Genomic DNA, 22,368 nt, shown 5'->3' with positions numbered 1-22,368 from the left:
TATACTCATTCACTGAGCCCCTGAATCCAGCTACACCTGACAGAGCTACTACCTTGGACCTCATTGTCGGGGTACCTGGATCTAGCTACACCTAAAGGTAACTCAGCCTTGCACCTCAGGTACTACTAAATATTGATAATCATAGAACTGGCAAAAATAAAACAAAAAGACACTTCTCACTGTGCTACCAGTGGGAATGTAATTGGGCAAAGCCTTTCTGTTGGGTTGGTTTGGCAGATTCTAGCAAATACAAATGCATATGTCCTCAGACCTAGCAGTGTCACTTCTAAGAATCTATCCTACTGAAATAATTCATGCATGTGTGGGGATGGTCAATGAACCACTACTTTTAATAGTGAAAAACTAAAAACAATCTCAATTTCATCAAATGGAATAATCAATCATGGTGTTTGTGCTGGGAACACCAAGCAGCAGTTACACTGAATGAGTTCACCCTCAACTCTGTCACGAAGTAGGAGCTCTCCATGAAAGTGGCAAAGTATAAACAAGTACACTATGGCTCCATTAAAGATTAAAAAAATTCCTGTGATTATAAATTTAAATAGCAAGAAAGGAAATGGGTTGGAGCATGCTTTTGCATATTGGGGTCTTACTAAAAGATGAAGTCCTAATTTATATAATTAAAATAAAAAGTAAAACAAAGGAAAATTCACAACAAAAAGTGGAGCCTTGCAGCTTGGGTGGTGGCTGGGTGCATGATGTTAACTGTAATAGGGATATAATGATCAGTGATTGTTTTTCCTACGCACCCACAGCCCACCCCACCCCCACCCCCACCAATCTTGCATCAGAGACCAATTTTTCCATGGGGAGCCATGTTTGGTTTTTTCCCAAGTTCCTGAGTTTTGGCAGGTTCCAGGGATGGTAGCATGACTCACACCTGGCCAATCAGAGTCATACAGAAAAGCAAACTTTTCATTGCAATTTATGAGCACAAAACTAACAGTGACCATATTTGAGGATAGCATGCTTAAGAATAAAACACAGAGGAACACAATTCTGAGAGATCACGGCAGAGAGAAAGACCTATTTATTTCCTTTTGCATTTTCTGAGCACCTGGATCCATCTATACCAGAATGAGTTCATTCCTAGACTTTTCATACAGTGACTCCCCCTGTGGCTTGAGTCATCTTGGACTGGGGACAGCTCTCTCACCTGGCTCAGGCAGTTCTGCAGCTCCTTTACCTGCTGCTCCACCTGCTGCTTCTCACCCTGAAGCCGCTCCACCAGTTGCAGCTTCTCCTGACTCCAGTTGCGTTCACTGATCTGTAGCTGCCGCGTCAGCTCCATGACAGCACTATAGGACTCAGCCAGGAGGTGCTGCTGCTCCTCACGCTCCCTCTGTAGTGCTGCTTTCCAGTCGGGCCCTGGCCGTTCCCCAGCCCCCTTCCCAGCCTTCAGCTCCATCTGCAGAAGAAGAGCAAACTGAACGTCTGGCACCAGGAGAACCCCTCCTCTCAGCCCTCCCACCATCCACCCTTCTTCTCTCTTGAACACAGGAGGGAACGGGGGAGAGAACCCTCCTAGGAGTACCCCTCATCTCTCCATGCAGAACTAACCCTTCTTCACAATCAAGGCTGTGGCACTCTCTCTACAGATACATGTGCTAAGGGCTCTTCAATCATTATCTCAGCATCCCCATGGAAACTCAGCAAGATAACTGCTATGCTATTTTACAGAGGAAGAAGAGGTTCAGAGGCTATTTGTCTCAGGTCACAGAGCTACAAAATGACAGAGGTTCTTCTGCCATTGCTTCTCATGACAGTCCATCTTCTCTTACCTTGATATGGAGTTACATTTGGGGGGACAAGTTTTACCTCCCTTCCTAAAGAGCTGGGACCCTATGATGTCCCCCCTTCCCCACTCCCAGCCCTGTGCTGGGATGTGCGCAGTCATGTAATGAATGTGTGCAGTGTGACGGCTTTCTTGGCCCCAAGCCTCAAGGTGGCAAGAGGGAAATGTGCAACCTCAAGAATCAATGCACCCCACGCCCTCCTAGCTGTGGTCTGGGGTGTTAACCCTCAGTATTGGCCAGATTATCAGGAATAGCACGCACTGTGGAAGGTGCAGAGGGGGTCGCAGTGAGAGATCTGCAGGTCAGGTCAGGAGGAGAGCATGGCAGCACCAGGAAGCTAGAAGCCCACAAGCACTAGGAAGAAGGGGAATCATGGTCTTGGAAAGGCAGGAGGAGCAACGGTTTGGAAGGCAATGGTCAGGTCTGCCACTTACTAGCTGGGAGTCCTTGAGAAAGAAACTTAACTCATTTGTGTCTTTTTGTCACTTGTCCAGCAGAGATCATCAATGTGCCCACTTTCAGGGGCCCATGATGCATGGGAAGGCAGCCTGCAGCGGAAGCCCTTCAGAATCATGGCAGGAGGCAGGGATGGTCAGAGCACAGCTAGGAGGAATCCTACTCACACTTTTCAAACCAGAGAGGGGCAGCAACTTGCCTCCAGGCACACAGCAGAGACCAAATACCCAGGCTTCTGGTTAAAGCTCATTTGGTCATATTGTTATAGGGAAGGAGTCCTCCAGTTTGAGTGGAAGGAGTAAAACAGAGCAGGGGGTTCAGGGAAGCCTAATGAGAACAGCTGGCAGCAGGAGTTGACATGTAGGTGAAGGGATTCACCAAGTGCAGACTGGCATTTGAGTGTTCTGGCTTCCCTCATCCTCATCTGCCTTCCCTGTGGGCCATGGTGCAGGGGAGATACTTGTGCTGTCCCCACACGCCCATCTGTGCTTCCTTCCCAGGTCCATTAAGTCCTGCTCCCCATTGTTTTAGGTCACCCTTGCTGTGTGACTCTAGGAAAGTCTCTTGCCCTCTCTGGGAAACAAAGTGATGGGAAGGGCTTCCTATGCTTCTAGGCACCCTGCTCCCAAATCTGACAGCTGAGAGACGCACCTGGGCTGTATGGCTCTTCAGCTCTGCTCTCTCTGTCTCCCAAGTGGCCTTGGCCTTGGCAAACTGCTGCTGAAGCTCCGTCAGACCACGGCGTTCATCCCGGAGCAGCCAGCACAGCTCCTTCAGGGTCACCTTCATGTCAGCCAGTGTCTTGATGTACTCGTTAGGCTGCAGATGGGACAAGGCCTGTGTCAGAGCTTCCCAACACATGGGGGAGAGGCCTGGGCTGGCCACACTCACCCAGAGTCCAGCTGAGATTCTACCAGGTCTTGAGCAAGTCCCACCACGTCTCTGGTCATCTCACTTTGCAAAATGGGCATGACAAACCCAGCTCTGGCCACCTCTTAGGCCAACATGCACCCCAGTCTCATATAAACACAGGACCCTGCAGTTACAGCAATAACTATTCAGTCTAAATCTGCGCTAGGTGAAGGCTTTTTCAAGGTTCTGCGGCTCTAGGCTCTGGACGTTCTCCTTGCTTCAGATCTGCATGCGCGACTCATCTCAAGCCAGATGGGGAGTCCAAAGCATGGAGCCTCCCTAATTGCCTGACAGGGTTCCAATCATCTCTCCTGGGTCTAATACCTGCCCCTACCCATATCCAAGGTCATCGTGTGTGACTCTGGAGCCTGACCCTGCTGCTCTCTCTATTCCACAGTTTGATTCCTGACTCTAGGCCATAAGGTCCCTCTTTATGGCTCCAGCCTGATGTCCTTACATCTACTACGTATATTCCAAGTTGCAATCAGGCCCAGAATTCCTTGCCACACCCCTGCAAGCACAGTCTCTTTATCTAGATTGGGCCCCAATCTTTATCATTTAAGCTCCTACTCATTCTTCAAAACCCACCACCTGTGACCCCCTTCTGTATAATACTTTCCCCTATACTCCAAAGACAACTAATTGCTCTCTCTCACCTATTACCCTCTGGCCCTCTGTCACTGTCCTGGGGTGACTTATGCATCCCACAGCACCAAGCACCTAGGGCCAGTAGCCAGGCAATCACTCCCTGCAGCTCTAGTGCCCAGTGCAGGACTGGGGTCAAAGAAGACCGCAGGATGTGATCACTAGACAGAAAAAGGAACAAATGGACGGGATTGGGAATGGGCTGAAAACACACCGTATTTTGGGTCCAGCTGTCCCCCATGCAGGTCTTGTTATCAGAATGCTGGGCATTTAATTCCTCCTCCTCCATTAGCAGGTATAGCTCCTTCATGCTATTTACCTATATAAAAAAAAAAAAAAAAAATACACTCAACAGGGGGAGGGGAGTCAAGCTCTTGACCCAGATAGAAAAGGACTGCATAGCTGGCAGGAAGAAAGAATGGGGATACATGGCACAGGTTAGACCAAAGGCACCCAGAGTTTTAATTTGACCCTGGACACCATCAGGTGGGGAGCACAGCGGGACAGTCAGGCCCTTCTGGTCCCACACATCTCTCTGCCCCAAGGTCCATGATGTGTCCCAGAGGGCTGCTCAGTAATAACCATGTCATCAGGCAGGGTTAAGGTAGACATTGTGGTCAGTGCCACAGGCACCCCATGAGGACAATGAAAGGTTTGCGAGGGTGGAGGGAGCCTTTCCGGGAGGGGGGCTTGGTACCAAGGCATTCAGAGTAGAGACCTACCAGCCCCCAAGGAGACTTTCTCCTGGTGAGACCCACACCACGTCTGTCTTCCTCACTAGATATCCCCCGCACCAGCCACTGTGCTCAGTCAACAACTAGTTCTCACAGAAGCCTGCAAGCAGAGGCTCAGATATGAGCCTCAGGAGTGTGTAACCCCAGCAGGATCTCCCTCTCATGCTATCTCCCTCACCGCACTCCACCCTAGCCCCAGTGCCCGGGGAACCCTACCTCTAGGAAGTCATCCCTCTCGCTGGGCAAAATCTTGCCCTGCCTCCAGCGCTTGAGGAACCACCTAAGCTTCATGAAGAGCAGCAGGAAGTTGTGCTTGAACTGTTGGGATTCCTGCACCAGCATGTTCTTCTCCTGGCTCCAGAATTTCTGCTCCAGCCTTCGTTGAAGGCTCAGACTTTGCAGTTCAAACTCCCGCCTCAGGAGCGCCCTCTGCTGGTCCTCCTTCAGCTAGGAGGGGAACAAGCATGAGCAACCCCACCCATTCCAGGCTTCAGACCAGAACAGAGAGGACAATTTGGGCGGTGCCCCCTTAGTGATCCCTGCCAGGGATTCCAACGGGAGCAGCTCATTCTGTTGAGATAAACACTGCCCTCTGCTACCCTAGGAAGAGAAACTAATAAAAGTGGTAATCACAGTTACAGATCAGTAAAAGCTGGGATCTAAACCCAGCTTTGAGTATAAAAAGCACAACATCATAAAATCAGCACATACTGGGCACCAATGCTTCCCATGAACTCTCACATTTAATGAGGAACCTGGGCGAGAGGGCAACAACTGCAGGGAGCGGTAACCCTGGTGGACAGCAGAGGGCATGCTGGGAGTGGGGAAGGCTGAGCATATGCAATAATCTAGGAAGCAACTGGATGTCATGGCTGAGAGACGGAGACCTGCCCTGGATGTGCAACCCTAGGCAAAGCTCTTCAGAGCCCTGGGCATCAGTTTCCCCATCTGTAAAACAGCGACACCTCATAGGGAAGATTAAAGGACATAATGTGCGGAAAGTGCATGGTGCAGGCCTGATGCAGCAAGGGCTTAATATTATCAGGACTGTCGTTTTGATTACCAGCCAGGCCTATGGTCATTCTGCCACACATTTTCAGCCCTGAGAGGGAAAGTATATCACAGATGAGAACTGAAGGTCAGAGAGGAGAGAGGCTTGGCCCGAGGTCGCCCAGGTAGTAAGAAACCCAGGCTCCCAGCCCAGCACAGATAATGCACAATGACAAGTACAGCATAGCACAGGAAGACAAGTGTCCCCTGACAGTCTTGCCTTCTAAAGACTGGGGACTCTAAGATTTATTTCTTCAGTTCAGGGAAGACGGGCTGGAATAGGTTCAGGGAGGGCCCTGCACATCACCCACCTGGACCATTTTCTGGTTGAAGTTGTCGGCCTCCTCCTTCCGAAGCTGCCGCTCCTGGGAGAGTTGCTCTTGCAGGCCCCGAAGGCTGTCATGGGCCTCGGCTAGCACCAGCTGCAGCTCCTTGATCTGGGTAGGGACAAAGGACACAGATAATGAGGGAGATCGAGCAGAGCAACACAGAAGCTGTGATCAAAGGATGAGTGTGATAGGGAGCAACAGAGGCAAGTTGGGCCCGAGCCGTCCTTCAGCACAAAGCAAGCAGGACCCACTCACTATTCCTTCTTCAGTGGGTTGTCATGACAATTAAGTGAAACAGTTTATATCAAATCTAGCTCTGGTTATAATTTTAACTCGATAATTTCTCTCTTTGAAGTTTATTTGAAGAAAACAAGCTGCCATGAAAACTAAGTTTGGTTCACAAAGATGTTCATTATCTCATTGCTGGTAACTGCAAAAATGTAGAAACAATGTAGATAAATAAATGAAGGGATTCATATCTATGTTTAATAGGTCTATACATATGTAAAAATCCATTTAACTGCACACTTAAGGACAGTGTCCTTTATGGTATGTACATTATTCTGTGATACTTGAATTAAAAGTTTTGTCTTTTTAAAAGAGATACACAGTATGCCTCAACAGAAAAACATGAAGGACATGGACACAGACACACTAAATATTAACAGAGGCTAACTATGTGATAAACTTGTGATCTTAACTGTTCTTTTCATATCTTTATACAATGCTGTTTAGGGATTTTGTTGTAGTTAATTATTGTTTATAATAATGACTATTACTAAAATCTTAAGAAAAAGAAAATAAAACTACCTTTTCATGGGGAATGATATCTACATAGTTATATGTTATAGCTAAACAGGCAAAACTAACCTACTTGGTTACAAGTCAGGATGGTGACTGGACGGGAGTACAGGGAGGTTCTTGGGGACAGGTCATGCTCTGTTTACTGACTGACTGCTGATTACATAGGAATGTTCAGTTTGTGAGAATTAATTGAGTTATCCTCTGACAATTCAAGTATTTTTCTGTATGTATGTCACAGTTCAATTTCAAATTTTAAGGAAGTAAATAATGAGGGAATGTTTATGCTGTCATGTTAAATGGGAGGCAGGGGGAGAAGATAGGGTCAGTCCCAACTCCTTACACAAAACCTTTCCAGGTATGGCAAAATGTCCCTCTGTGAAAAAACCCAAACATTTATCATCTGGCCAATAGCGTTGAAATTTGGTTATGGAAGGGACTCTGACTTCAGGTATATCTTATATACCCATTTTGTATTTAAAATTTTTGAGAGGTTAAATAATAGCTGTGATCTCTGGTGTTCTTGGACTTGGGGCCCAACACAGTGTCTGCCAAATTATAACTGCTCAATAAAGAGTAGTTGAATTAAATAATAATTGAATTCATACAGGAAAGGATTCTTTCTGCAGGTAAGCTGACCTATTTCCCTTTCTCAGAAAGTAAAAACTAGGTATTCATGACTTCCCACCTTTTTGCCATGGCTGCTAGGAAACTCAGACCACTTAAAGAGTTTGATACATTACTTTCCAGGGTTCTTCACTCCACAATTCTTAGCCACAACCCACTCTAATCCTTCTAGGTGACAGAGGGGGAAGCTGCAGCCAGAAAGTGGGAACACATACCCACACAGCCACACATAGGTACCCTCTCTGAGGGCCAGAGAGGTATCATCCTCATCCTCACTCAACAAGGACCAGGCCTTAAGCTAAGGCTTTCCATGTGTTTAATTCCTCCTACAACCTTATGAGGACTCACCTTTATTTTAAAGTTCAAAAAACTGAGGATCAGAGAGGTAAAGTGACTTATCTTAGATCTCACTACCAGATCTGGCTGGACTCACAATTTGAATCTAGTCAGTCTCACTATAGAGACTGCTGCTTTCTTGTTACAGAAATTTGGGTTCCATTAAATGACATAAATTATTAAATCACAGTGGAATTCAGTATAGAAAAAAAAAGCATTGATTTATTCAGATGAATTTATAAGCTTCCTTTGTTCAGACCATGAAAATGACACAAATCTCTCTGGTTTTCTTTTCACCTTGGCTATCTATCTTGGCTCCAGGAAGCTTAGAACCCAATGGAATATTCAAAATCCATATAATTACCAGTCAAGAACCTCCATGGATCACTCTGCTTTAGGGAGGCCCCAATCTCCTCCTCTTACCCACCCCCCTGTAGGCCTAGGCCCACCTCAGAGGCGTAGGAGTCGTTGTCCTCAGCTCGGTAGGGTCTGAAGCTCCGGCTGGGATCGGGCTTGGAGTCCAAGTCACCAGCACGGAAGGCCTCTCGGATCCTGGGCTCCCAGTCCGGCAGGTCCCTGAAGTCAGGCGGCTGCCCCCCAGAGGCACAGGAAGAAACCAAAGGTAACCATGAGGAGGGGCCCAAGTTGTGCCAAAAACAGACCCCACCCCAGGCCTGTGGACTCTGACCACCCACCCAAGGGCTGGAACCTGAATCCCCAAAGGGGATTCAGCTCTGTAGGACAGACCCACCCTCATTGGGACACTGCAACCCCTGATGGATGCTTACTGAAGGGATGAATGAGTAGGTAAGGTGAGTAGTAACAAGGGTCTGTCAATGTCTGTCTTATGCACAAACCTGAGCCAGCCTCAACTATCATTTGTGCAACTTCCCTTAATTTCTGCCCCAAGAAGAACCAAGAAGGACACCTCACAGGGGCCATCTGCTCACTTAAAAATAGCAAGACCAAGCCAGATCAGCAGGGCATGGATTCAAGAAATTACAGTGCTACTACACTGCAGTTGTGAAAGAGTTAAGTACAGACAGGGGAGACCCCTTGCATTGCTCTCAGGAAGATGAAACCTCCCCTATATTCTCTTAGTCCTAGGACACACCACACTCCTTCCACAATGCCTTGGCACAGGCTACCCTCAATGCTTCCAAAACACTTCCTCTGGTAATCCTTCCTCCTGAAGTCAGCTCAGATCAGAGACCCCCCCCAACCCAGGGTCTAGGTCAATTTCTTTGTTCATAGAATCAAGTACCTTTCCTGGAGAACCCTCATCTCAGTTTATAATTTCACATTCATTGGCATGCTATTTTGGTTAACATCCCTCGTCCCCTCTAGATGATCACGGGCTGGGGGGCAAGAATCATATCTGTTTGAGCTTAGCACAGCACCTCTAGCACTGAGCACACAAAGTACATGAACTATAAATACAGCATCATAAGTAAATGAACAAATAGATCATAGTACACAAGAAAAATAAGTTGTATGGGAACAGGAGGTGTAATATAAAGCACTTTGGAGGAAAAAAGTCGATGAGAGCACAAGTAGAGAAAGATTGACAAGAAAGATTGGCATGCAACGATGAAATATTCTAGATCGGTACCTTTTTTTTTTTTTAAGATTTATTTATTTGGGCCTCCCTGGTGGTGCAGGGGTTAAAAACAGCGCTATCAATGGGCCTCCCAGATGGTGCAGCGGTTGAGTGCTGGGTTGCGAAGCTGCCCGCAGCCTCTGCAGCTCTGGTTCGATCCCCGGAGGCTGGGCGAGGGTCCCACATGGCGCGCAGACCTCTCCTGCCACCCACTGCTCCCCTCAAAAGTGTACTTCGTCAGTCTGCCTGCTCTGTAATCCGCTCTGGCTCTGGTGAATTCTCTCACCCTCCCATGCTTCTGACTGTACCCAGTGCTTGTATAAATAAGTAAACAAATTCTTTAAAAAAAAAAAAACAAAACAGCGCTATCAAGCTATCACTAGTCACTGCAGTACAAGTTCAATCCCCAGTCTACCAGGGAGCTAGCCCACATGGCGCAGCAGACCTCTCCAGTCTTGCCCACTGCTCCCCTCAGCAGCATTTTTCAGTTGATCTGCCTATTCTGCTCCCCACTTTATCTGGTGAATCCTCTCAGCCCCGACACACCTCTAGCCTACACCCCAGTTCTTGTATTCATAAATAAATAAATATTAAAAAAACAAAAAGAGGCTGATCTACTGAGGTACACTGCTGAGGGGAATAGGGGGTGAGACAAGAGAGGTCTGCTGCGCCATGTGGGTTAGCTCCCTGGCCAGGGATTGAGCTGATGCTGCAGTGGCCGTGGATAGCTTGACAGTGCTCAGGCTCAACCCTTTGTACCACCAGGGAGGCCCCTAGATAAGTACCATTTGACATATGCAGCTACTGGACCTTTGAAAGGGGACTGCTGCACTGAAGAATGGAATTTTCAATTGCATGTCATTTTTATTCATCTAAATTTCAATAGCCATGTGTAGCTCGTGGCTACCATATTGGACATCTCTGCTTCTGACTCTTGCTAGCTGGACCTATAGGAATGAGAAGGAGCGAGGGGAGGGAGGCTTTCATTCTTTTATCTCAGGCACATTTGAAACTCTGAATGTTCATGGATCACTTTGGCAATAATGCTTTCCTTTTGGTTGGGGGGGAGTTCATTTGCTATTTTAATTTTTCTCAGTAGTATTTTATAAACATCAAGCTGGAAGTTCTTTATCTTTAGAAAGTCCAGTTTCTTGTCTTTATACAGGACACGAATCTTTTAGTTTTTTAAATAATTCTTGTTTCAAAATATAAAATTGCAAGAGGAAAAAGAAGGGGGAATCTGGCAAAAAGACAGGGCCCCAGAATCGACCCCTATATGTATGAATAGTAAATGAGAAAGTGAACTGTGGTGTAATCACTCAGGAAGACTGTATCCAGTCATGACTAGATGAACGACCACACACATAACCTCTGAGTGAAAGAAGACAGGCAAACGAGTGTGCACTTACTTATATCAGTCAATTTACATAAATTTCAAAGACAGACAAAATTGAATCAAGGGAGGAGGGGCTCCCCTTGGGAGTGGTGATAGTGGCTTAAAGGGAGTATGAGGAGGGATTTCTGGGGTGCTGGTCAAGTTCTAGTTCTTTCTTGTTCTGGGTGGGTGATGATTACAGGAGTGTTTTCCCTTGGGAAAATGCATTAAGTTGTACACTGGTGCTGTGTGCCTCTGTCATATGTGTGGGTTCTGTAACAAGTTTCTAGTTAAAATAAATAAAGAAATAAATAAAGCAATATTGCCTGATTGTTACCTGGAAGTCTGAGCCAAGGTCTTTGGCTAGAAGCAGCTCCTTGGAGGTCCCCTGGGAGCCCAAGGCGGGCAGTGATGAGAAGGGCTCTGGCTGCTCCTTGGCAGAGCTCCCCAGGACGCTGTCTGCCTTCCGGGTGAAGACATTGAGCTCCTGCTGGAGCATGCTCAGTCGCACCAAGATGGCATGGATGAGCTTGGTGTCCCTGGGACCCTCACTGTTGTCAGGGGCCTCATGCAGCCGAAAGTCAGCACACTCATTGTCCAGATACAGACGAAGGCCAGCCGAGAAGCCATTGGCATCAGCCACCAGGACGTCAATGGCCTTGCTAACCAGCACCGCCTGCTCCCTCAGCCCAGGGAGTGCCTCAGCCTCCCTGGCTCTGCACAGCCGAGCAGCATGCGGCCCGTGGGCCTCGCCCAGTGCAGCAGGCACACACTGGGCAGAATCTCCAGCCTCGGCATCGGTCTCCAGCATTGGTCGGGTGCTCTGGCAGGAGGCGAGATCACAGCGCTGTAGGTTGGACAGGAGCACGCGGTTCTCATACTGTAGCTTCTTGACCTTACCGCTGAGCTCACCGATCTGCAGTTTGGCAGCGGCCAGCTCCTCCTGTGAGGGCTCGCTGAGCACCGAGCAGCTGTCCTCTGACAATGTCACGTCCAGTTCATGCTCCGAGCGGTATTTGGCCAGCTCAGTCAGCAGCAGCTTGTTCTGATCTTCAAGTTCCGCGGAGGAGCGTCGGAGCAGCTCCGCCTCCTCCTCCACGAACTGCAGGTGTCGCCTCAGCTCAGCCAGGCTCTCCCCACATTCGCTGCCACCCAGCGCGGAGAAGGCCAGTCGTGTCTCTGGGCCCCCACAGCCCCCGCCATGATCCTTCATGTCGTCCATCTCGGCCCGCAGGCCTCGGTTCTCCACTTCCAGCTCCACAATGCGGCGACTCAGCAGGTTGGCTTCCTCCTCCACCAACTTCAGATGCACCTTCAGTTCGGTCTCACGAGAGTGGGGTGCGTCTGCCAGCTCCTCAGCAGACAGGGCGCTGTCCAGATCTCCATAGAGCGAGCGGTACTTAAGCAGCTCCTCTTTCATGCTGTCGTTTTCCTTGGCCAGTTTGGTGAGCTTCTTACACATAAGGGCCGATTCCTCCTTTGCAAAGTGCAACTGGCATTTCAGGTCTGCACTATCCTCCTGGGATGCAATGGGCACAGGGACACAGGACCAGGAAGGTTAGTGCTGGGAGTCTCAGCTACAGAATCTCAGGGGGCAGTAACTGTGTCCTGGGGACACAGGAATGAATTAGATGCAGCCCTGACCCTCAGAAGCTGGGGGTGGAGAGGGGAACTTAGACATTGCAACAAAGATGTAACGCCATGCATAGCTTGGGGAATCCAGATACAGACTAACGTATCTGGAGTAGAAAACATTCTGCCAGGGCAACTGTTGCTGCTACCACAACTACCATTACTATTGCATTTTGCTTGTGTATAAAATGGGACAATAATACTTCCTCTGTCACAAAGCCATGGAGGGGATTCACTAAGATAATCATGAAAATTTCCTAGCACCCTGACAGTCCAGTAGCACTGGAGGCTAATATAGTCTATATCTGGCCCTGTGCTACATTTATACTATCTATCTGAGCATGTGAGAACCATGGGCTCCAGGCCTGGTTCTGGGAAGTGAAATAAGCAGTAGTTAGGGAACTGAACAAAGGAAAAATGTGGGGTAGAAGCTGGGGAAGGGTGCACATCTTAGGGGATTCTCTGGGCCACTTGGAATTAGGTCTCAGGCCACCAGACTAAAGCTTGACTGTGGGGACTGCACTGGGGGCTATGGGTGCTACCAGGAGGTACCTGCATGGAAGGCTTCTTGTCTGTCTTCCCCAGAGAGCGGGTTCCTCTTTTCTTCAAGGAATGCTGGAGAGAAGATAAAAGAAAACAAAAACTGAACTGAAAGCTTACAAGAATAATGTGCATCCAAAGTGCAGTCATGGCTGGATAAATACCCTATAGTACAAATACTCCACGGAATACTACTCAGCTGTTAAAAAAGATGAAATCTGTGCTCCTTGTGACAATGTGGATGGAACTTGAAGAGAGGATGCTATTGATAAGTGAAATAAGTCAGAAAGTGACAATTACCAGATGGTTTCACTCATTTGTGGAATATAAATAACCAAAGAAAACCAATGTAAAAACTGAACTGAAAGTTTCTTAGACCCTGTGAAGAGCATGGTGGTTACCAGAGGGGAGAGGAACTGGAGAGGAAGTCAGGAACAGAGGTGGTTAATGTGCTCAAGCAGTGGCATGGGGCTTTGGTGGTGGGTGAGAGAAGCATGTAACTTACTGAAGTGTGAAGCTGTACTCCTGAAATGATACAGTTTTGTAAACAAATGGTAAATTGACAAAATCTGATTTAAATAAATAAAAGCATTGTGTCTCACAAAAAAAAATTAAAAAAAAAAAAAGAGCAGTCACCACGCATAGGGTTCCATTGAGGGCCTCTCTCCCCCAACCTTCCCTATCCCAGCCCAGCTGTGTCCAGCCTGGACCACCACCAACTACAGAATCAATGGGACTCCCAATATCACCCACAGTGGGCTGAAAATGGGGGACAGGCCAGAAGCACTTGAGGACATAACTCTGTCTGTGGTTCCTCTCTTTTCTCCTACCCTCATATGAGATCCAGAGGCCTGAACCAAGTCTCAGAAATCAGGGTTTCTGTTTTTGTTTGTCTTTCATTCATTTACCAAAGACTTTCTGAGCACCTCTTATGTGACAGGCACATTTAGGTACAGAGAACACGGCAGTGACCAAGACAGACAGGAAGCTTGGGGAGGGTGCTATAATGCACCACCTAGACACCACCCTTCCCACTTTAGGACTGGGCCCTTGTTCCCCCAGCTAAGACCACAAAGCGGAGTCCCTCCTCCTAGCAATGGCTACTGGCTGAGGGCAGCCACCTTGTCCACGGTCAAGTGCCCTTTCCTGGGGGAGCCCACATCCGATGGCAGGCCAGTGCCCACACAGGACAATGCTAACATGCCATACCAGCTCCCCATCTGACCCACTGAGCCCATTGGTGCTAATGCCTCGTCCTGGATGATGTTATTCTCAAGGGGACTCTCCCATAAAGGAGCGTATGCAAATGTCCATCTCAGGGGGAATCCTGTCCTCAGGGAACTGGCATCCTGGTGGGGACTCTCTCTCTGAGTGAATATAAATAAACAAAGTGAATATGGGGGCAACAGATCATAATTACACAGAAGGCTTGGGAATGATGGCAGAAATGATTAGTTTTAGTTTATATTGTAAGTTTTCATGAAGGCTAAAGTAAGATAAAGCTATTATAATAATAATAATAATCACAATTTCATAATCCAGAAATGATGGGGGAGAAATTAATACATTTGATTAGATAAGCAAATTCAACATGGAAACAAAAACACCCACAGAAAAGTAAAAATATAAATGACTAGTTGGAAAAAAAAACCCTGCAATTTATTTATTAATATCCTAAGTACATAAAGAGTTTTACAAAAAAGAGAATAAATCATAAACCTATAGAAAAATGGGCAAAAGATAAGAAAAACAGTTAATAGGAAAGTGACTCCTAACCATAGGAAGATGCTCAACCCTACACATGATAGAGAAATGCAAATTAAAACTACATTGAGGGCCTTCCTGGTGGCACAAGGGTTTAAGACACAACCTATGAAGCTATCGGCAGCTATTGTAGCACGAGTTTGATCCCCGGTCAGGGAGCTACCCACATGGCGCAGCAGACCTCTCCTGACTCGCCCGCTGCTCCCCTCAGCAGTGTATTTCAGTCAATCTGCCTGTTCTGCTCCCCACTCTGTCTCTGGTGAATCCTCTCACCCCCCACATCTCGCCTGTACCCCAGTTCTTGTATGCATAAATAAATAAATCTTTAAAAAAAACCCTACACCGAGATACCATTTCTCACCTATTAGATTGGCAAAAATCTAAACACCTGACAACATATTCTATTGATGAAACCATGGAGAAATAGCAGCTCTCATGTATCACTGGCTAGAATGCAAAATGGCACAAGCTGTATGGATGGGAATACAAGCAGATGACACAATTATTATTACTGATGTTTTAAAATGTCACTCAATGTTATTCCATTGAATACTTCCTCCCACGAGAGGGGGGATTTACATTCATGGTGTACACTTAGGTTGCTTTTGACTTTTCAAGTTAAGCAGGTATTTTTAAAGAATGCTCCCTAATGGTTTGAATGCTTGCCCTCTCCCACACACCCCCATATCTTACATCCTCCATCCCCAATAGTGGGAACCACTGATCTAATGCAAGCCTGCAGGGGAAAGAAGGGTCCCCACAGCAAATCTACAGCTGACCTGGAACCAGTTCTTGACATAGCTCTTAACCTAGTTTCAAAGACATGGAAGGAGAAAATGTGTATTCTTTAATGAGGTGATGTCAGGGTGGACCTACCACTGGTGTTCTCACCCTGGGTACTCATCATAATTACCTGAGGAAACTTAAAAAAACAAAACCCAAAACTTGATGCTCATGACCCCCAGAGATTCTGATATAATCAGTTAATCAGTCCAGGGTAGATCCCAACCATCACTATTTTTATACAGGTGACTTATTGTGCAGCCCAGATGGGAACCACAGAATCTGGGAAAGAACTCCAGAGGGGCTCTTAAGAATATCTTAAAGCCAATCAAATCCTAAAGAGACCTGTTGAAATGCAAATGAGGCAGGAAGGCAGTGACTGATATTTCAGACACTGGGTGCCTCTGAGCAGGGAGCCAGTATTTGAGAAGGGCTGACCTGGGATATTTCAAAAGTGAGAACAGCAGAGAACAGGGGTGAGGGCTACAAAACAAACCCTCCTACAAAGTGCCCCTTCCATATACGGGTCACAGGAAGGGGATATTCAGAGAGACCCCAAGTGGAGTGGTAAGGTGGGGGTTCTGAAGTCAGATAGTCAAGCTTGCAGACCTGGGACTTCCTATCATACTATGGGGTGAGAGGCTGTGACCTCAGCCAGGAGCTGAAATCTGTGAATACTACACCAACTTGATGATCCACAGCAAAACCCTTCCTTTCCCTGAAACTCCCTTTTATCATCTATAAAAGGGTGCCATGGATAAGGTGATCAGAGCCTCTTTAAGGCTCCTTGGAGAGGGCCTCCCTGATGGCGTAAGGGGTTAAAACGCAGCCTATGAAGCTATCTGCAGCCACTGCAGAAAGAGTTGGATCCCCAGCCAGGGAGCTCCCCACATGGTGCAGCAGACCTCTCCTGACTCGCCCGCTGCTCCCCTCAGCAGCGTATTTCAGTCAATCTGCCTGTTCTGCTCCCCACTCTGTCTCTGGTGAATCCTCTCACCCCCCACACCCCAGTACTTATATGCATAAATAAATAAATCTTTAAAAGAAAAAAAGGCTCCCTGGAGAAAATATGTGGGATGATAGGAGGGGGCAGGGGTCTCCAAAGGCACTGAGAAGTCCCAGCCATACCATAGAAAGGAACGAGATAATAGAAAGCCATTAAAAAGGACCGAGGGGGGCCGCCCTGGTGGGGTGGCGCAGTGGTTGAGCGCTGGGTTGCAAAGCTGCCCGCAGCCTCTGCAATGCTGGTTCGATCCTCGGCTGCTCCCCGGCCACCGGAGGAGGGTCCCACATGGCGCGCAGACCTCTCCTGCCGCCCGCTGTTCCCCTCAGCAGTGTACTTTGGTCCTTCTGCCTGCTCTGCTTCCCACTCTGGCTCTGGTGAGTTCTCTCACCTTCCCACGCTTCTGACTGTACCCAGTGCTTGTATAAATAAATACATAAATCTTAAAAAAAAAAAAGTAGCTCAGCAGTTGAGCGCTGGGGCTGCGAGGCTGCCTGCAGCCTCTACAGCTCCGGTTAGTTCCCAGGCCACCAGACCACCGGAGAGGGTCCCACCAAAAAAAAAAAAAAAAAACACACATTAAAAAGGACCAAGGGGATAGCTTCATAGTGCTGCGACTTAACCCCTTGCATCCATGAATAAATAAATCTTTAAAAAAAAAAAAAGACGACCGAGGGAGCATGAGATTTGCTGTCAAGGTAAAATCTTGGAGATTTGTAGAAGGTGTGGGGGAAAAAAACCTGCAACCCAAATGGCCAGCTGATGAGCAGACAGACAAAATGTGGCCTATCCACACCAGGGAATTTATTTAGCGTTAGGAAGAAATGAAGTTTGACATAAGCCACAACACGAGCGAGCGTACTGTGAAAAGATTATGCTAAGTGGAGAAAGCCAGTCACAAAATGCCACCTAGTGTATAATTCCTTTTGCATGACATTTCCAGTACAAACAAATCCACAAAAACAGAAAATAGATTAGTGGTTGTTAGGGAGAAGGCACGGGGTGCGACTGCTCATGGGCTCAGGGTTTCTTTTGGGGGGGGCTGAAAATGCTCTGGAATTAGAGAGTAGTGATGGTTGCCCGCTCTGAATACTCAAACCACTGAATTGTATGCTTTAAAAAGGCAAACTTTATGATTTGTGGATTATATTTCAATAAACTTCCTATTTGAGAAAACTTGGAGTGTGTTACCATTTCTATAAATATAAAATGTGTGTGTGTGTATGTGTGTGTGTGCATGGGGAGGGAAAGAGCTGAAGAATATACACCAGGCTGTTAATAATGAAAACATAGAACACATGGCCTTGCACTTTTCTCCCCACAGTTATTTTTTTTGAAGGGTAGGCACAGTCCTCCAGATTATTTTCTTTAAAATTTAAAAAATATATACACAATATTTAAAAAATAAACTAATATGCAAAAATATATTCTCACTGGAAAAAAAAAATTAGTATCATGACAAAAAAGCAGAAATCTCAATTTTTTATGCCCTACTCACTCTCCTCTCCAACCTGAAGGTGACCACAGTTGCAGCTTGGCTGGAGCGCCTTCATGACTTTGGCTCCTGTGTTTAAAATACTGAAATAGATGGTGCTCTTTTAGACTTTCTTTTCTTCCTATGTTTACTTGACTGTGATCTTTGATTTTTATAATAAGTACTTCAGGCAGAAGAAAACCCCAAAATACCCAGCAATTAAAACAATACTGTGTTCATGTTATATCATTCTGTGTTACAGAAAAAGTTTAAACAATATAGTCCCACCTTCATTTAAAAAAAAATACATATAGGGCCTCCCCGGTGGCGCAGTGGTTGAGCGCTGGGTTGCGAAGTTGCCCGCAGCCTCTGCAGCGCTGGTTCGATCCCCGGCTGCTCCCCGGCCACCAGAGGAGGGTCCCACATGGCGTGCAGACCTCTCCTGCCGCCCGCTGCTCCCCTCAGCAGTGTACTTTAGTTGTTCTGCCTGTTCTGCTCCCCGCTCTGGCTCTGGTGAATTCTCTCACCGTCCCGCGCTTCTGACTGTACCCAGTGCTTGTATAAATAAATAAATAAATAAATCTTTAAAAAAAAAAACATATAGAGAGAAATATGCCTTGTATGAGCATCCAGAAGGCCTGGAAACACAAACCCAACTGTTAATCATGGGTTGGCTGATGAGGATTAGAAATGAAGGAGGTGGTTAGAGAATATTCTTTCATGTGTGGTTCTCCTGCCCCAGGCAACCAATGTACCAGAGTCTAGTGTCCCGTCCTTAGAGTTATGCTTGGCATGTATCTGTGCGGCTTTGTCATGCTTGTGCTTCACTGAGCTTCTATTACTTTCTCAGTAAAAACCAAAATGTACACATACTTGTACATTTTGAGATATATATATATGTGCATATAAATAGGAAAACATTGACGTGTTTGTACCTCCCACAGATAGTAATTGTGAATACTGGATTACAGTTGAATGTTTTCTCTTTATGTCTTACTTGTATTTTGTAGCTTCTCTATGAAGCATACAGTCCCTGTTGGGTCAAAGGGGAAGTCTCAGTGTGTTTTAAGAATATACTTTCTGCAGGAAAAGTGACTGGACACTTTTCCAACAGGTAGAAAGTGAACTCTGAGTGGACTGAACCTCACCAGTATGGAAGGGCAGTGGGTAGAAAAGAGGGATCAAAATAAATATTTTCAGGATCAGAGGGGTTCCTTCCTCTACCCCTTCTAAGCCATCTAATGGTTCCTTGGCTCTGGGAGGGAAATTAGGGAAGCCTGGGGAGGTGCAGCACCCCTCATGGGAACCAAGGCTTGTCAGAGCTTCTCTGTGGAGCCCCCAGAGCAGACATTCCAGCCCTGGACCTTTGGAGGGCAGCACAGCAAAGGCCCCAACAAGAATGCCAGTTGCAAGGACCAGACCCCGAGGACCAGGAATACAATGGGGGCTTCCCCAACCACCAGCAATTCCTGAGCTTGCCTGTGAGCAACTAGGGGGAACCCCTCAAAGCATCCTTTGCGTTCCTTTCCTGTCCTCCAGGAGACCAGTAGATTGTGTCCCTGCCCCTATGCGAAGGGGCTGCCTGAGCACACCTCTGCAGAGATCCCCTGCCCTCCAGCACCTTCTGTGCTTCCATGCTGCCAGATCAACCTTCAAGGAATAAAATGAACCTTCTGCCAAAACAGCTGCACAGATTTCACCAAATTTGGAGGGGATGTTTGGAAAGATCTCACTGAAAACACAGACAGTGCTGTGTGTGCAAAATGTAGCCTAGAGGGAATCTGGGCTGGAGGTGCATTTAGAGACTGAGACTTTCTTCCTCTGGAGCAGCTGAAACAGCCAGAAAGGCCATGGTGGGGGGACGACAAAGGGTGGTTTAAACATGCACCTCAAATCAAGTTACTGGAACAGATGCTGCCTGCTACAGATGCCAATTTGCTCCTTCCATGGACAACCGGCAGCTCTCCTATGCAAAAGGGCATTTATTAGGCTCCAGTAAATGTTTCTCCAGACCCACAGCCATAGCAGTGGTTAAGACCATGAGAATCAGTATTTACCAACCCTTGATTCCATGCCAAGCACTTCAGCTGCTTGTCTCAATTAATTCTCACAAACACCTCTGAGAAATATGACTTAATCTTCCCATTTTATAAACTGAGCATTGGAGCAGCTACACAGTTTGCCAAAAAAATGGCAAAGCCAGAATTCAAACTGAGGTCCATGTGACTCCAAGTTTGAGTTCCTGATCCAGACAGACCACAGCTAGAATTTGTCAGACAACCACAATGGTAGAAGCAGGATTTGAACCTAGGGGGTCTGACACTGTGGTCAATGCCTTTCTTTTCCCACCATAGTGGGAATCAGGATGAGGAGCCTGTGACAGAGAAGGAGGTATTCATTGAAATGAGCAGCCTCTTTGGAAGTTCTGAAAGCATACCAGGTCCCAGGAAGACCCCTGGATGGGGCAAGGTGGGCAAGAAAGGCTAAGAGTCAGTGTGGCTTCAAGAGATAGAGTCCTGGATTAAAATCCCATTTTTGTTTTTCCCAGCACCATCTATACATAGCAATTCCACTCCTCTAAGTATAGACCCAAGAAAAAATGAAAACACATACTCACTTAAAGCACACTCTACAAGACAATAGCTAGGGTATGGGAACAAGCTATGTGCCCACCGACAGGAGCAGGAGACTGGCTCAAGAAGATGATGTCTCGGGGCCTCCCTGGTGGCGCAAGGGATTAAGACACAACCTATGAAGCAATCCTCAGCCACTGCAGCATGAGTTCAATCCCCCGGCCGGCCAGGGAGCTCCCCACATGGCGCAGCAGACCTCTCCTGACTTGCCCGCTGCTCCCCTCAGTAGTATATATTTCAGTCAATTTGCCTGTTCTGCTCTCTACTCTGTCTCTGGTGGATCCTCTCACCCCACCGCACCTCTGGCCTGTACCCCAGCTCTTGTATGCATAAATAAATCTTAAAAAAAAAGAAATAAAAATCAAAACTCATACATGAATGTTTATAGCAGCATTATTTACAAGAAGCAAAAAGTAGGAGCAACCCAAATGTCAATCAAGTGCTGAGCGAACAGAATGTGGTGTACCCTTACAAAGGGTTTTATTAGGCCATAAAAAGAAAGGAAGTACTAACACAGGCTTCAACATGGATAAACCTTGAAAACCTTGAAAACGTGATGCTAAGTGGAATCATCAGAGACCACATAGTGCACAATTCCATTTGTACAAAATGTCCACAAGAGTAGGCTCCATGGAGACAGAAAGCAGAACAGTGGTTGTCAAGGGTTGGAGGGAACAGGGAATGGGAAGGGATTGCTAACAGGTTTCTTCTGGGGATAATGAAAATACTCTAGAATTAGATAATGGTGATGGTTGCACAGCAATACCATTGTACTAAAAACACTGAATTGTCCAGTTAAACATGATGGATTATATCACAATTTAAAAGTGGCCAAGAAAAGAATACCACCTATAAAATGGGGACACTGTGTATGCTGGGAGGTGTGGGGAGGGTCACACAACTCACAAGGACACATGGAAAATGTGTGGTGCGGTGCCTGGTACAGAGCAAGCACCCAGACACAGCCGTTATGCTTGAATAAATCATGTCAACCCCAATATTGGCTTTCTGCCTAATACAAGAAGGGAGGTACTGGACGAAGGGGAGGCTGGTGTTAGGATTCTTGAGCTCCAGCTGGGCAACAGTGGGACCGCAGAGCTCGGCTGGGCTTGCACCCTCCCTTCTCTCTAGTGAAGAGCTATCGCCATAGCAACCACATCAGCTCAGTCCAGGGGCTCCTGTTCCCAGTCGGGTGACAGTATCGCCACAGCAACCTGTCAGGATGGCAAAGCAGATCTGGATGATGGGACTGGAGCAGTGCTGGCAGAAGAATTGCTAAGGGACCCTGGTCTCCATAGAAACCATGTCAGGAAGGAGAAGGGGGGAGAAAAGGAGGAGAGGAGGATCAGCAAATAAACACAGGGCCACGTCTCCTTGCCCAGTTCCTGAGACACCAAGGGCATGTCAAGGAGATCGAGACCAGCCTCACCGATGCTGCCTTCCAGGGGGAAGTGAACCAGTGTTCCTTGTGCACCTACTGTGTGCCAGGTACCACAAACGACCCTTAACATGCTTGACTTCATTTTTAAAATCCACAAATAATATCCAAATATGTTCTTATTGTTAAAAAAAAAACAAACCCAAAACCTTAACTGCAGCATTAACGGAAAAAGCAAAAGCCATTCCCCATGCTGCTCTCACCACTTCTCACTTCTTTGTTTCGGTCTTCTTTCAGAATGGCTATGCATTTGCACATGCACATAGGGGCTTCAATATCAGTTTGTTTCATATGGTTTTTCACAATAACTTTGTATGTGCAATGTGTATAGTTCTTTAACTGTCTTTTCCTGCTTAACTGTATACCTTAGTTATCTCTGTCAGTATGTATACATTTACCTTATTCTTTTTCTTAATTTT

The 22,368-nt window shown here is 46.8% G+C and overlaps 1 protein-coding gene across 2 annotated transcripts in view; it reads right to left on the bottom strand.

Annotated features, from left to right (window-relative positions):
* Nucleotides 1-22,368, bottom strand: part of SOGA1 (suppressor of glucose, autophagy associated 1) — a 66,752-nt gene that overhangs the window by 15,856 nt on the left and 28,528 nt on the right. Inside the window, exons 4-11 of one of the 2 annotated variants that reach the window (XM_037495506.2) lie at nt 12,867-12,929; nt 11,020-12,201; nt 8,157-8,297; nt 5,926-6,051; nt 4,781-5,011; nt 4,045-4,149; nt 2,925-3,092; nt 1,178-1,429 (exon numbers count right to left, since the gene is read on the bottom strand). In XM_037495506.2, the coding sequence (XP_037351403.1) occupies nt 1,178-1,429; nt 2,925-3,092; nt 4,045-4,149; nt 4,781-5,011; nt 5,926-6,051; nt 8,157-8,297; nt 11,020-12,201; nt 12,867-12,929 (2,268 nt within the window). The remainder of the gene's footprint in view (nt 1-1,177; nt 1,430-2,924; nt 3,093-4,044; nt 4,150-4,780; nt 5,012-5,925; nt 6,052-8,156; nt 8,298-11,019; nt 12,202-12,866; nt 12,930-22,368) is intronic. The other variant, XM_037495507.2, reaches the window with a different exon arrangement.

Source organism: Talpa occidentalis, unplaced genomic scaffold, assembly GCF_014898055.3.
Source record: "Talpa occidentalis isolate TD23 unplaced genomic scaffold, MPIMG_talOcc4v2.1 talOcc4.10, whole genome shotgun sequence".
Classification (NCBI taxonomy): domain Eukaryota; kingdom Metazoa; phylum Chordata; class Mammalia; order Eulipotyphla; family Talpidae; genus Talpa; species Talpa occidentalis.
The sequence above is the reverse complement of the archived record's forward strand: the minus strand, read 5'-3'. Positions and strand labels throughout refer to the sequence as shown.